This window comes from Neolamprologus brichardi, chromosome 10, assembly GCF_056152115.1.
Source record: "Neolamprologus brichardi isolate AB-2024 chromosome 10, ASM5615211v1, whole genome shotgun sequence".
NCBI classification, from domain to species: Eukaryota; Metazoa; Chordata; class Actinopteri; order Cichliformes; family Cichlidae; genus Neolamprologus; species Neolamprologus brichardi.
This window is the reverse complement of record NC_142113.1, coordinates 27,602,489-27,616,925: the sequence shown is the minus strand read 5'-3', so window position 1 is coordinate 27,616,925 and position 14,437 is coordinate 27,602,489. Positions and strand designations below refer to the sequence as shown.

Genomic DNA, 14,437 nt, shown 5'->3' with positions numbered 1-14,437 from the left:
GTGGTGGTTTGTTTCAGATTGTTTAAAATGAACCTATTATGCTCTTCCATATTTTCTGCCATCTATTTTCTTTGCTCTTAACATGACCCAAGTTTGAAATAATTATCTAAAACAGAATCAGTTTAAACATTTGGTTTTAAAATGTTTTTTTTCACACCTGGCTGTGTAGGATCTCATTGGTGGACATCCCTAATATGGTAAGTAAAGAAGCCCCACCCACTTGTGGGAGGGGAAAAGTTCATTTAAAGGGGCAGGAAGTATCACTGCTCAAGAGCCAAGTATACAACATATGCTAATTATTTTGAACCCTGAATCATGCAAAGTAACTTGAGAAAAACATAAGAATAGAAATACAGACGAGCATCACAGGCCAACTTTATACCTTCTGAAACCTTGCTTCTATTAGATAAGTCTTAATGATTGCTGTGAAGACCAAAAATAACTGAAATAGAATTTCTCTTTGAGGATGACAACAACAAACATGACAAATACAGCCACAACCTGTAAACACTGCCCGCCATCTTAGCTCTTTTTTTTTAACTGAGTTTTTATGGGTGTCACAAATAGATTTTTCACAAGGCACTGGAGACCAAGTTTGGTTCACTGTCCACAGATGAAAATCAGTACCAGCAACACAGTTTTCCTTTTTGCAGTGCTCAATATTCTAACCCGTTCAGTATCTTTATGGTTAAATATATTTTATTGACATCTCATCAGAAGAAACAGCAAAATATTGTTTTCTAATGTTAAATTTACCCCCAAATCCAGCACACATAATCTTCATCTAAATTGCTGAGAATATTTGGTTAGAATTTAAAAACCCATCGTAGCTTTTAAACCAACAGTTTATTTTAAACCTCCTCCAGCTCCAGTCAGAAAGAGAAGGTTTAAACCTGATATATGGATATGTGAGACTAAAGAAAGCAGCAAACTACCACATCCTCTGTCACAAGACCTGAAGAGACCCCACTGTCCCCATTTGTATTTCAAGAATCCACAACTTTGACCTTTAAATAACATGAACATGATAGTAACATAGAAATTGGCCGCTAAATTCTCTCTTTAAATAACAAATTAGTAGCCAAAGCTAAATTATTAGCATGGAAACTTAACAGTTTGCGAAAAGACATTTAAGGGTTAACTTGAAGCTTCAATCACTCACAGTCTACAGCCACTCAATATTATAGCACTGTTGTGTATGTTAAATGATTAACATGGAGTATTCTGTCTCAAACAACAACATTTAAAAAAAAAAAGAAAAAGGCAGCTATTACTCAGCATTATGTAGGACTTTTTTGTTAGCTTTTATCAGTACTGGCTTATGCTAGCATAAGAACATTAGCCTATGCCAGTATTTGCCTATGCTATCACTAGCTTATAGTGGTTTATGCTAGCATTACTTTAAAAAAGCATTAGCCTATGCTAGTGTTAAGCTATGCTACCCCTAGCTTACATATTTTATAGCAGTGTTTGTCTATATTAGCTTGAAATCATGCTTACCATCTGCTGCGACCAGCTTATAGTGCATTCCATTGTACTTTAAAATTAGAAGTCAGACTTTTCAGCTGGCCACAGCACCCTGACATCACATTATCAACTTGGAAAGTCTGAGCAGCCCCAACAGGGCTAACTTTATCCAGGGGAATGTAAAAAGTGATAAAACTATAAAACTTTTAATGTGCGTTGCCACTAAATAAATCATATGCAGAGCACTACTCAAACTGTATGCATGCAAGTACAGCAGTGGTACATTTCCCTGTATTGCTATTGAAGTATGATTCTACCTTACCAAGGAGCAACACAAATCCTTTTGTCTTGCTGTTATGACTTTACTACTGGAAATGACATCACTCCCAGCTCAGACTTCCAAGACAATAGAACGCACTATACTGGTATTAGCCTATGCTACCACTAGCTTAGACGAGCGTTAGCCTATGCTAGCATTAGCCTGGTCCAATGGATCCAGTGTTGTTCAAAGGTGGATTAAATGACCATATTCCCAGTTTAACCATAGAACAGGTGTTCCAAGGTTAAAATACAACCTTACATATAAGAAGTTAATATGATTTTTGTATTAATGCGTCCAAACATAACATTAGCAATGACTTTTCAGCCACTGTGCTAAAAAGATAAAGCACATTGCTCCCAAAAGGTCTAGGGTCACTTCAAAATGCTTTTGTTTTTGAAACAAAGTACCTTTGTTGAGAATCTTTAGGCTGCAGTCGCAAAACAGCCAAAGAGAAATAGCTTTCTTCTGAAACACCTCAAGAGTATTCTAAGTCAATTGATTCACAGTTTACATAAAACAGAAAAGCTGAAAACAGCTGCCTTGAACAGAACAGAAACAGTGAAAAAGTTGTGGGAAAGCAAGAGGACAAGTACATCAGTGTCTAGTTTGATGAACAGAAACGTCTTGCTTATGTAATTATCAAGGCAACCACCAGCAATGCCTGGTGATTGCACTGAATTTTGCCCAGAGGTTAGGCATGCAATACCCTTAACTCGGTGATAACCACTTTGATTTCAAGCAGATTGCACCTGGTGGGAGGCATCTATTAAACATCATTAATAATTTATGACTAATGGGGGGGTCAATTGTGCTTTTCCTGATTCTCTGTCATAACAATGGTGCTCATGTTAAATGTCGTTCAGACATTTTTTTTTTTTTAATTTACCCTTGAATGTTACAGAACAAGGATGATTTTGAACCGTGAATCATGCAAAGCTACTCTGGTGGAGCCCATGAATAAAACTATGGAGCTAAAAATTAGCTTTTCCCTTAATCAACAAACTGATCCCAAACTTCTGTCCACTTTGTGTGAACGCAGAGGCTTTCCTCCAATACATCCCAGTGTTGGTGAGCTTATAAAGAGGACAAAATGGGAGGTTAGTTAGGTTTTTAGTTGGGGTGACATGTGGGTAACTTTAAGCCATTAAGACAAGACTGAAAAGAATCTGACTATAGTTACTGCAATCAGTCTTTGGTTTACCAACCCTTAGAAGCTGAACTATCACAAGCCATGTCAGGAGGCATAAATACGAGAAAAATCTGAAAGGAAAACTGATGCTTTGAAAAACATCACGTAGAAATAAACAGCACACTGTGATCCTCTTCAGAATCAGTCTCATAGCTTCGCTATCTTACAGTAAACCTCTACATTACACACACGGTTTCCTAACAAGTTCATCAAACCCTGAGCAAAGAGAATTTATGGTCTTCTATAATCAGAGCCTACTGAGTGATAGATGTAGAAAGATATGCATTTATACTACTCATGATTTCATGTGGCAGTGACGCTCTCAAGCAATGAAAGTAATGTGGCTTGTTGTCGCCTGGCTATGAAAAAAGCAAAATAAATGAGCCAACAGGGGATGAAAAACGGTTAATAAAGGATTTGAGGTTTTGAAATTGGGGTCAATTTAGTATAAGGATACTGGAATGTTTATATATTTTAATTTTTTAACATTTTAAAACATCTTTCCCACGCTTTCAAAACTAAGACTGAATTTTATTAGTGAAGCTAAACTTCAACATCCTGTTAGCAGAGAGGCCAAATCCAGGCCAAAAAAAAAAGCTTCAGAACAATCTTCTAAAAGTCCTCTTAAGAAAAAGTCAACAAGATGGCATTTATGCAAGCTATGAAGACAGGCTCAACTTTAGGGTATCACACAAAAACCCCAAACAAACAAAAAAAGCACACACTTTCCCACAGCAAATTCTTTCTGTTCCGTTCCCTCCTCCAAACACAAGAAAACAAATGTACCTGTCAGTTTTTTCCGCTACATTTTGAGGTCACGCTGGCTGAAAACTTGAGATCTATAATCTCAACTGCACAGCCTTCAGAGTGGACAAGCAATGGATGGGCCTGACAGCAGAGGGCGGCAGAGAGGAGGTGAGGGCTCATTCTGCTCTGCTAGCTTCACAGCAAACCAAGAGATGGGGCTGAGTTCAAATAAATGAAAGGAGCAGAAACAGTGGGACAGTAACTTTAAGTAGAGTGGAACTTATTGATTATAACTGCAGTGAAAGTGGAGACTTTAAACCAGCTGTTAGACTCAAGCCCAGTTTATCAATCTCAATCTCAGAGGTCATCCCAGAAGCAGACCAGACATTGAGGACATTTAAGTGGGGGAAGAAGATAGTCCACTGAGACGCGTCTTCTTCAGCGTAGGGTGCTGAAACAACAACCTCCTGTTATTAACACCTTCTTGCAGTGTAAGACACTAGATGCACTCCATTTTTTTGTGCGTGAGAGTTGTAAAGTTCTGAAACCTGAATCTGGGATAAAAACATCCACAGTTCTGAACTGTAGTTCTGCCTTTAGCATGAATATAAACACCTTGTGTGTAAATACATGCTGAGAAGCGCGGTTTTACTTGCATAGAGTTAAGGTAGCCCAGACTCACTGCCTTAACTGGGGATGGATCTGATTTTTTTGGGACTTGGAGAATGTTTAAACCCTCTACATGTATGTAAAAAAAATAACAGCTGATAAACTGATATCGTAATTCTTTTAATACTATTAGAATTGTCAAAAGAGAACGTGGGAGAAATTCAGCTGAAAGATGCAGAAAAGCAACACAAAGAGCGAGGAATGTTTGCAGTAACAAAAGCACCCTGACGCACTCCAGCCGACCTCGACAAACAAGCCCATCATTCAGCTGCCCGGCTCGCCTCCTCTTCCCCACACTGCTGCTCAGCTAACAGGCTTCTTCTTTAGCTCCCCGCTTCACAACAAGTTGTGATGATCAGACTCACAGAGGGAAAATATTTGAGCCGTCATGCAGAATGTGTTTCTAACACGAGCAGTCACTTTGATCCCATCAATAATCTGGGCAAAAGAGAGTTCAGAAGCTTTCTGTGCTCCAGCTTGTACTACTGTTACATTATGCTTTATCATTTATACAACAGCTTGGCGGAAGCTGCCAAAAAGAGGGAGACAACAATTTAGATTTTAAAGCAAAGACACAAAAACTCTGGATTAACATAAGGCGGTTTGCTTCATGCCTGTTAGCTGTAAGCTGCGCCACGTTCCATTTAAATGGATTTTTAGTGAGTTTTGATTCAGCTCTAATGTGTCCATGTGCACTAAAACAAACTAACAATGAATATGAAGTTATTTTTAATCATTACGCAATTATAAATAAATAAAAAAATTAAAACAACTAAGACTCAGTAATAAGACTGAAATGTAGAGCAGAGATAAACACAGATTCCTAGAAAACTGTGCAAACAGCACATCATATGAGGGATGGATGAGCTTGATATGACCTGATGTTAGTTCAGTTATACATGCACCAACATTTGTTTTGCATAGACTGAATTTACAGGAAACAAAAAAAGGACATTTAATGCATAATACGCAGAACTCTTTGTTTTCTGATTTGATTAATTCGTAAGAAGTTTCATTTCTTTCATAATAACTGAAATTTTGCACAATAAAATGATCCTCTCTATTCTAGTCAGGATATATATTTAATTTAAGTGATAGTTAATGTAACTCTAAAAACCCCTATGTGATGAGTGCAACCCCTGATACACAAGTGCATATAAATAATCTGAAGTATTTGTTTGATTGTTTGTGGTTTGTTTGGCCCGATGAGCCACACCCCTCCATTTATCACTCTGACCTTGCCCCTGAGTTCAGCTGGGAGCCGCTTGACCTTCATCGGGCGTCATGGTACCTTCCACATCACCCCATCAGACTGGACTGAGTGACGTTTAGAGGCAAAAAACAGAAGCATTGAACAGAAGCCCCCCACCCCCCCCACCCCAAAAAAAATCATACCTGGCATAAAGTTCACTGGTCTAATCTTACCATTCACCTCGGTTGGGGCCTGTTTCTTTCTTTCTTTCTTTCTTTTTTTAATCACTCACTGGAAGTCCTTTCCTGTCCACTCACACCTTACCGTCAACCTCAAGGTGAACAAACGTCAGGTTTTCTTTTGAATTGATCCAACTTTTTTGTCAAGAATCATAACTGGTGAGAAGAGCAGGACGTGTAGCAACAAGGGAGAAATAACAATAATTTTTGTGGACGACCAAAAATGTCCCAAAAGGATCCTTAGTTTAAACCCATTTTTTTTTTAAAGTTCTTGTTTACCTCTCATTTGGTTATTTCCTGTTTTACTTTGATGATCTGGTGTCTTTACTGTCCTGCATTAGCTTTACTTCCTCTCACGTCTACCCCTTTTCACCCCCCACAGCCACCCCTCGCGTCACAAAATTATCAAGCTACAAGCTGAGAGCTCCTGCTGTCGCAATCTTGGTACTTTAAAACCAGATGTGACGAGAGAGCGGCGGAGCAAGTGATCACATCCTGGATAATCCTTCTTTCAGGCCCTCAGATTGACTATAAAATTCGACCCTGAAACTAGCGCTTGAGCCCATAAAGTCGTCAGGAAAGCATCGTGGTCGAAGAGAAAGCGAGGTGAGGGCTAATCCCTCCCTCCAAGTCTTTCTGCAGCCAGAAAAGTCGTCTCTTGGTGGCCATTTAAAGACAGTGTGGTACTTTAGTGCTGGCGGCACTTATGAGGTCGATGCTCCCCATTTTAACTGAGAATACAAAACAAAAGTTAAGCAGTTACAGTTTGGATCCACTGCAGGAGAGCCACCACACATCGAGGAGGAACAAGTCAAAGTGGCCAGAACTTAAATTTAGGAAAACTCCATGAGAAGATGACCTCGACCAAATTTAAACCAGGTATGATTTTTTTTAATTTTATCTGCTGAGGAGCTGAACTTCACACCTGAGAAAAAATGATCTCAGGGCAAGACATTACAATATTACTGTTTTCTTAAAAAAAAAACAAAAAAAAAAAAAACCCTGTGTGAGAGAGGGCCATTTCTTAATCAATCATGGTGTCAAAAATAGTTCCCTATAGATAATGGAAAACTATAAACCTGAAAATGAAGGGTGGAAACACGAGTGTAGGTAATGGCGTGCACTATGAGAAACTGGTGAAAAGTCAGAGGCTATCACATTAACCAGGTAACGATGTAGCTGCTTGGTGACGCGTATTCCTCATTTCCTATCTCTGCTAATACTGCCTGAACTTCCATGCCGCCCACCACAGGCCCCAATCCTTGTCACCAGCGTGACAAATAAAATGATCTGAAAAGAAATCCAGCTATCTGACATGTTACTCTTAAATGAAAACCAGCCATAACACCCACAAACATACACTGTAACAGAACTTTCCAATCAGCAGCTGTAAACAGTAGGAGTAAGGATCATATCTCCTCTTTAGTTTCTGGTACGTTTGCTCCACATTTCACTCGCAGTGCAGCAAACAATCTTTTTTTTCTTCTTCTTTTTCCAGTGCTGTAAATGTATTCAGACACAGTGAAGCACTTCAGCGAGATCCAGGCCAGAGTCACATCCCAAAAAAATTAAAATCACTAAACTTCAGTAGTAGAGTTAGATTGGAGGTGGAGAGGTCCACGTAGGCAGAGGAGTTGGTTGAAGTGTGCGGAAAATGCCCGGGAGTTGTGGAACGAGAGCAGGCAGTCCTGGTGTACTACAGTACGATGGTTGGGCTGAGCGTTAGTAGCTGAGTGTGTGGCTAGAGCGAGCGGTCGTGGTCCGCGTATCAATCATCTTTTGAACTGTCAGTGACGGCGGCGGTGTCGGCCGTGGGAGACGAGGCCGGGCTGCGGCTGCGCTGGTAAAGACGGTAGCCCTTTCGGCACAGCAGGACGAACCAGTAGACCTGCGGCGCCAAGATGCACGAGTTGCCCAGGTTGGCAGACAGCGGCAGGTGGAAGGGCACGCTGTAGAGAGGGATGCCGTAGTGACGGCCGTACATCCAGTACATGAACGGGAAGAGGGCGATGCGGCACATGAAGAAGGTGAAGAGGACCATCCCGCCATTGAGCTTGTGCAGCCAGGAGTCCTGGAGGCTGAGCTGGAGGAGAGAAAAGAGAAAAAAGGGAATGGCAGATGAAGAGATGCGTTCAGAGAGCACAGCGAAAACATATTTTCCAAACTACAACTGTTTTTGAGATCTATTAGAGATTACCCCAACTTCCTCCCACAGTCCAAAGACATGCATGTCAGGTTAACAGGCATTTCTAACTGGGGACGCACTGATCTGAGGTGGCGGTCTGATCCTGACTCACAAAGCTTAGTGACAACGAGCTGATCCACACCTGATACATTCATTTCATCTGCTTTATGACATCACGGGCGGCCGTGGCTCAGGGGGTTGGGAAGCGCATCTGTAACCGGAAGGTTGCCGGTTTGTCCTGGTTGTTGTGTCCTTGGGCAAGACACTGGCAGCAATATGGCAGCCTCGCTTCTGTCAGTCTGCCCCAGGGCAGCTGTGGCTACAACTGTAGCTTGCCTCCACCAGTGTGTGAATGTGAGAGTGAATGAATAGTGGCATTGTAAAGCGCTTTGGGTGCCTTGAAAAGCGCTATATAAATCCAATCCATTATTATTATCATCAAACATCAGCAGCAGCGGGAGTGCTAACGTAACATGGAGGAAGCTAACAGCAAAGCGACAGCAGCTTGGAGCTACTTAACTCTGACTATATCACTGGCTATAACCCCCAAGGAGGTTAGGTTTCAGGTGGATGTTCGGTATTCTGCCTGTAAACATGGTAGCTTTGAATGGATTCTGATAAATCTTTGTTAACATGACCCCACTCTACACCCCTACAGTCTATTAAAATATGGCTTACATCTGCAAAGGTCTTGAAGGTTAACTTCATGATTTATTGATCAAAAATGGCCAAAAAGCCTTATAACTTGATTCATACAAGTGTGGTGTGCACTGTCAACATTTAGAAAGTAGTGTATCGAGTTTAAAATGTCCTATTTGACCTCTGACCTCTCCTTAAAGGTCAACAGTTTGATTCAAAAATTAAAGTGATAAAAATGCTATTCCCTTAAAAGCTGCTCAGCAGAGGTTTGTGTTTGTTTATATATTTGTGAAGGTTTTCATTTATGTGTCAGTCTGTGCATGTAGAGGCATTCCCAAGCCAGATGACACACGTAATCACTCCACGGTGTACTGTGTTTGCCCCGGGGCCTCCTCCTGGTAGGACACGCCCCAAACACCTCACCAGTGTGACGCCCAGGAGTCTCCAGAAGCCCAAAGGAATTAATAGCTCAGTGAATTTATATTCTTGGCGAATTTCATTTTCTTAAGTTTGTAAAGTACCATTTACCTTGAGCCTCACAGTGAGGATTACTTTAACTCTGGCAGATACCTGAATCCGAAAAGAAAAAAGTTGTATCGGGACATCTTTAATTCTAAACTGGCTGTAGGTGTGAATGGCTGTCTGTCTCTGTTAGGCTGGAGACATGTCCAGGAAGTACCCTGCCTCTCGCCCTTGGACAGCTGGGAGAGACTCCAGAAAAGTTGCTTCAAACTGTGCACAAGTAGGTTACTGTAGGTGAACAATGCAACACTTTTTACTCAGTAACATTAACAGCATTTTGGTGTGATGCATATTAATTATTTGTGGGATTTCATGCTTCACTTTTGTACCCTAATACACTGAAACAGTGTTAACTGTCTGGCAGAGGACCTGAAAGCAGAGAACGTAAAAACTCTTTGTTCGATTTGTATTGTTTATTGTCATTTATGCTTAGAAATATTTAACCATATATGCATAGAGGTGTATAATCGATTGTGTAGTGATAGGATGTGTGATCCTTAATAGTCTGCAAAGGCTTGGTGTGCATTCCAGAGTGCTCTGGCATTCACACCCACACCCTGGGAGCATGGGAGAGGTCTACCTTCTCTTATTGTTTTATGGTAGGATAAACGTAGCTATGTCAGTTTTAGTCGAAGTGCCTTTTGTTTAGATGAACTGCTGGATTTCCAAACCAGCAGGGTTAGGGAAGTTGTTTATGGGGTCACACTCTGACCCCACACACACACACACAGGCAAGGTACTCTTTGTTTGTATGTAGACGTCGTATGTTAATGAACCTATGCATATTCATGTAACCTCAATAAAAGAGCAGTGTTACGGGGAGCAGATGAGAGCAACTGGGGTCGAGCGAAGGAACGGCGTTTGTCCAGTTCTCTCCCGTGCACGAGAAACATAAAGAACTTTGCCTACTCGTGTCTTGCTTTGCTGTGTAATTAAATTATCTTGAACGTTCCAGCAAATAGGTTTAAGCTACAAACATATCACTCTTCAGCCATGCTAATGACTGAGCTTGCTTTATAGACATTATATGCTATACTTTTAATTAAGCCACAGTATCTACTTAGTAGTTTTAATTTATTATTCTGCTGCTTAATTCTTTTGATACATTTCATCCATTATTAAGTAAGCAAATAAAATAAGGCAAACTTTATTATTGTAAATTTTTCCATTTTTGCTGCTTGCTTAAAGTTAAGTTAAAGTTTAGCTTGTAGTTGAGAAGGCTACTACATTTTGTCAAAAAATAAGAAAAAAACAAATCCCGTAATTATTTTTCTCAATCAAAGGGATAGGAAAACAGACAGGAAAACAGGGTCATAACATCCAACAACAAAAATCATATGATCTGGGATCTTCTCATCTTTAATTTGAAAGACTGGATGTTCCCTTTTCCACACAACAGCAGTCAGCACTGCTGATGAGAGCAGTAAAACTGTCTGGTGCGGTTTCTTTTAGTGCTGACTAAGTCTAAAAGTGGTCAGCAGTAAAGAATTGCTCTGCTCTTTTTGCCCACTGACACCAGATGTCAGCAAAGACCTGAGAGTCCACGGTCCACTGGTTTCACTGAGCTACACAGTAAGGCTCTTCTATTCTTAGAAAGGATGGTTTGTAAGACACTGAGCTCTTTTACTAAAGTGTAGGCTATAGAGCTCTTTGCATGGCGAAACTAATGAACATTAGCTGAAACGGATCAATTCAGGAGCAGGGAGAGCGAGCGGTGCCTGAATGCTGCTGACTGATGTGGGTTTTTTTGGTGAGCCATGCAGCTTAATTATTGATAGAACAGTGACAAGCAACATCCCAAATGAAATGGAGATACTTGGGTTTTTGCTGCTGCAGTGCTCTGCAGATCACCTGTACAGGAACAGCTCGGAGAAAAGATGAATGGCTTTGTTTTGGTCAAGAGAGCTAAGGCTGTTTTTGCTTAAGTTCACATCATACTGTATATACCGTACATTTATGTGTGTCTGTAAGTGTATAAAAAATACAGTGACGAATACATATTTATCTGAAAAACAACGCTAATTCATGGACAGCTGGATGCTGTTTAAATTCGGATGCAAATCTCATTCACTCAGATTTTATTTACAATACAACATAGAAAAAAATTTGAAATATTTCAGCTGGGAAAACGTACCATTTGTGGATTTTATAGCGGATTGTGTTCATGGTCAATGATTTCTGAGCCCATGTAGTGATTTCCATGACAGAATCATGTTTGCATTTAATGCCTTTCTGCCTGAAAGCCTGAGGATCACAGGTACCCAATGCTGACTTGTGACTTTGTCTGTTGCACACAGAGATTTCTTCAGAATAACAGCAATCTGAAAATGTTGGGGAACCTTTCCTGTGTATGTTTGAGGTTGTTATGCACACTGAATTAGGGATCTAATGTCATCTAATATTTGCTATTCTGTTTTTAAGAAACTTGTTTTGCTGATTTTTTGAAATATTTGATTGCTCCATGTTGTATCATTATTTAATATTTATTTTTCAATGGACACTTATTTTACTTTATTTTGTTTTCATTTGATGAGTTTTTACATTATTAAAACATGTTTTGTCACATTGTATTTCATTTTAAAGAACCATAACAAAAAAAATTCTCAAATTTGGGATAAATAAAGTACCGTATTTTCCATACTATAAGGCGCACTTAAAATCCTTTAATTTTCTCAAAAATCGACAGTGCGCCTTATAATCTGATGCACCTTATGTATGAATTCTGGTTGTGCTTACAGACCTCGAACCGATTTAATGTGGTACACGGCGCTCAAAAATCTATCAGAAAATGTTTTCGTACGACTTTGATAAGCTACGAAGCCGCACCTCTTGATGGTGTCGGAGCATTACGGCTACCGTAGTCAGGAGCCTCCAGAGTAATCTGGGTCCAAAACTCCGTCCGCTTCAGGTCCCAAAGTCAAACGAACACTGCGACATCACTGAGTTAAAAACTGTCTAAATTCTTTCATCTGTGATAAAATGATCAGTTTTGCTGCTTTACCAGGTGTAACAATTAGTTTAACATCCAGGCATCCATGAAAACAGAATGTATTAAATTTAACGGAGTTAGAAGTTAGCAGGAAGTTAGCTCGCTAGTTTCCACCTAGACATGATATAGCATGTTCTGACTGAGAGATTTCTGAAAAAATTTAAATGTACAGCTCTGCTATCACTTCCAACATAAATGAAGACAGAAAACTAAACAGCAGTGACGTTTGTAGGGTCACTGAAGTTGGACTACATGGTATATAATGTTGTGCTACGTGATCGCTAGCAACATAGCTATGTTAGCATAACATAAACACAGTGAAGCTGGAGGATGAATGCTAACGTTTTTCCACTCGATAAAAGTTAACAGGGGGTTTCTGATGGTTAGGGACAAATGCTATCACATGGCAGGATGTTGTAAACGGACCAAACTTCAGTCAGGAGAACAACTGAGATAATTCATTCACAATACGAGGTTAGTCATTAATGGGAATAGAGCAGCTGCGAGAGAATTCACCATTAATGAATCAATGTTACGGAAGTGGAGGAAGCAAGAAGAATGAGTTGAGTTAAAAAAAGAAAAATAAGAAGAAAAGGTTTCTCCACATGATTGCGCTTTGCAAAAGTACACAAGTACAAATCACTCACTCAAGAGTGGCATGTTACAACTGTGTGCCTTCTGGTCATTATTTCTTTTGATTATTAACCTTACTCATTCGGTTATGAGTGGCCAGCGGGGACAGACTGGCTTTCTCCTCCATCACCACTGACCTTTGTCTTCAACCGCAGCTAATTATTAGCTAAACCATGTTTTCATTTGTTTTTATTCATTTAGTTACCCCTACACTGGTGTAGGGGTGAAGCCTGAATCCGATAGCCCACTGTCTGTGTTTGAATTCTTCTACTTTCTCCTCCTTATACTTATTAAATATGCATATTTTTGTTCAGCACTGTTGACTGTGTTTGGTACAATGATTAAAACATTCTGGGAATATATCAGAGTGACCTGTGAAACATTCTCTTCAAACAAATTCCACTACACACAAAAGTCTTTCTGCTTGGTTATATTCAGAAGAAAAACAATTATAATAATATTGAACACGAACCACAATTAAAAAACTGCAATAAAAAATAAAATAAAATATAACCTCCACTTGCTGACGGAAATTTATGTTCCACAAGTGGTTGCTGGCTGTTGCAAGGTCAAATTAGACTCTCACGGTGACCCATAGTAAGCATGATATATATAGCCATAACTTGCCTACAAACACTTGTGAACTAACCACCGAGCTATAGGGCAACTTGAAAAAGTTCAATGCAAACTGGAAACAGATTGCTGGCCTTCAAAATAAACACATTTCAAAAGGTGCGGGCACTTAGGACAGGAGGTTGGCAAGTGTTTGCAGACAAGTTAGCATACTTCATGCAAACTATGACCAAAGTGTCTGGTGATTACGAGCATCGAGAGGGTCCCTGACTGGTCTTTAGACCTGTGTGAACCAGACAATAGAAGACAAACAACAAACCTTGCTTTTGGTCTACTTCTCTAAATTACTGTGAACAATGGAGTTCATTCATGTTTTTTTTATATATTTTTTTCAACTGGTGAGTTTTGTGTGTGAATTTTGACATTACTTCAGACTGCACAGCAAATTTAAAGCGTTCTTCTTTTTGTTGTCAGAGGATGGATTTTCCCATTGAAGAGTTTGGGATTTTTGTCAAGGGGAGTTTAGTGCCAAATAATCACACGTCTCCAAAGATATTAATGTTAGTCTATGTGTTAGCAACCAGTTTTAAAGGTTTATACTAACCAGTAAACTGGTGTTTGTTTTACCACTTGATAGTTGTCAAATTATTGCCATATGTCAAAGAAGGAGGGCATAAAGTCTGACCTTTAACTGTATTTTTACCTACAAAGACATCATCTGTGGCCTGTGCCTTATGCAAAAGCAACCAAGGAAGACAGAAAAAAAAAAAAAGTTCTTCGTATTTAATTTCATAACAGAAAAGTTTCTTTTTCACTGTTCTCTTTTTTACTCAGAATTTCTGTTATTTAAATGATATAGTACTTTATTTCTTACAATATGAGCCCAATCAGCTGTGCTTGTGGGTTTCTTAAATTTCTACAGCAATATTTCTTTATAACATAGAAAAACTGAGATGTGTACTTAAAAATTATACTTATTTCTCTTAAGACATCCCAGGGTGTCTTTACAAAACAAACAAAAAAAAAAGTAATAGCTTCACTGGTCTGGCTCACTTTATTTAAAACTGCGCT

General features: G+C 39.6%; 1 protein-coding gene across 1 annotated transcript in view; it reads right to left on the bottom strand.

Annotated features, from left to right (window-relative positions):
- Positions 1-6,805: 6,805 nt before the first annotated feature.
- tlcd3a (TLC domain containing 3A) overlaps positions 6,806-14,437 on the bottom strand; it is a 34,683-nt gene continuing 27,051 nt past the window's right edge. Inside the window, exon 5 of the mRNA XM_087847473.1 lies at positions 6,806-7,908. Within this exon, the coding sequence (XP_087703599.1) occupies positions 7,594-7,908 (315 nt within the window). The 3' untranslated portion in view covers positions 6,806-7,593. The remainder of the gene's footprint in view (positions 7,909-14,437) is intronic.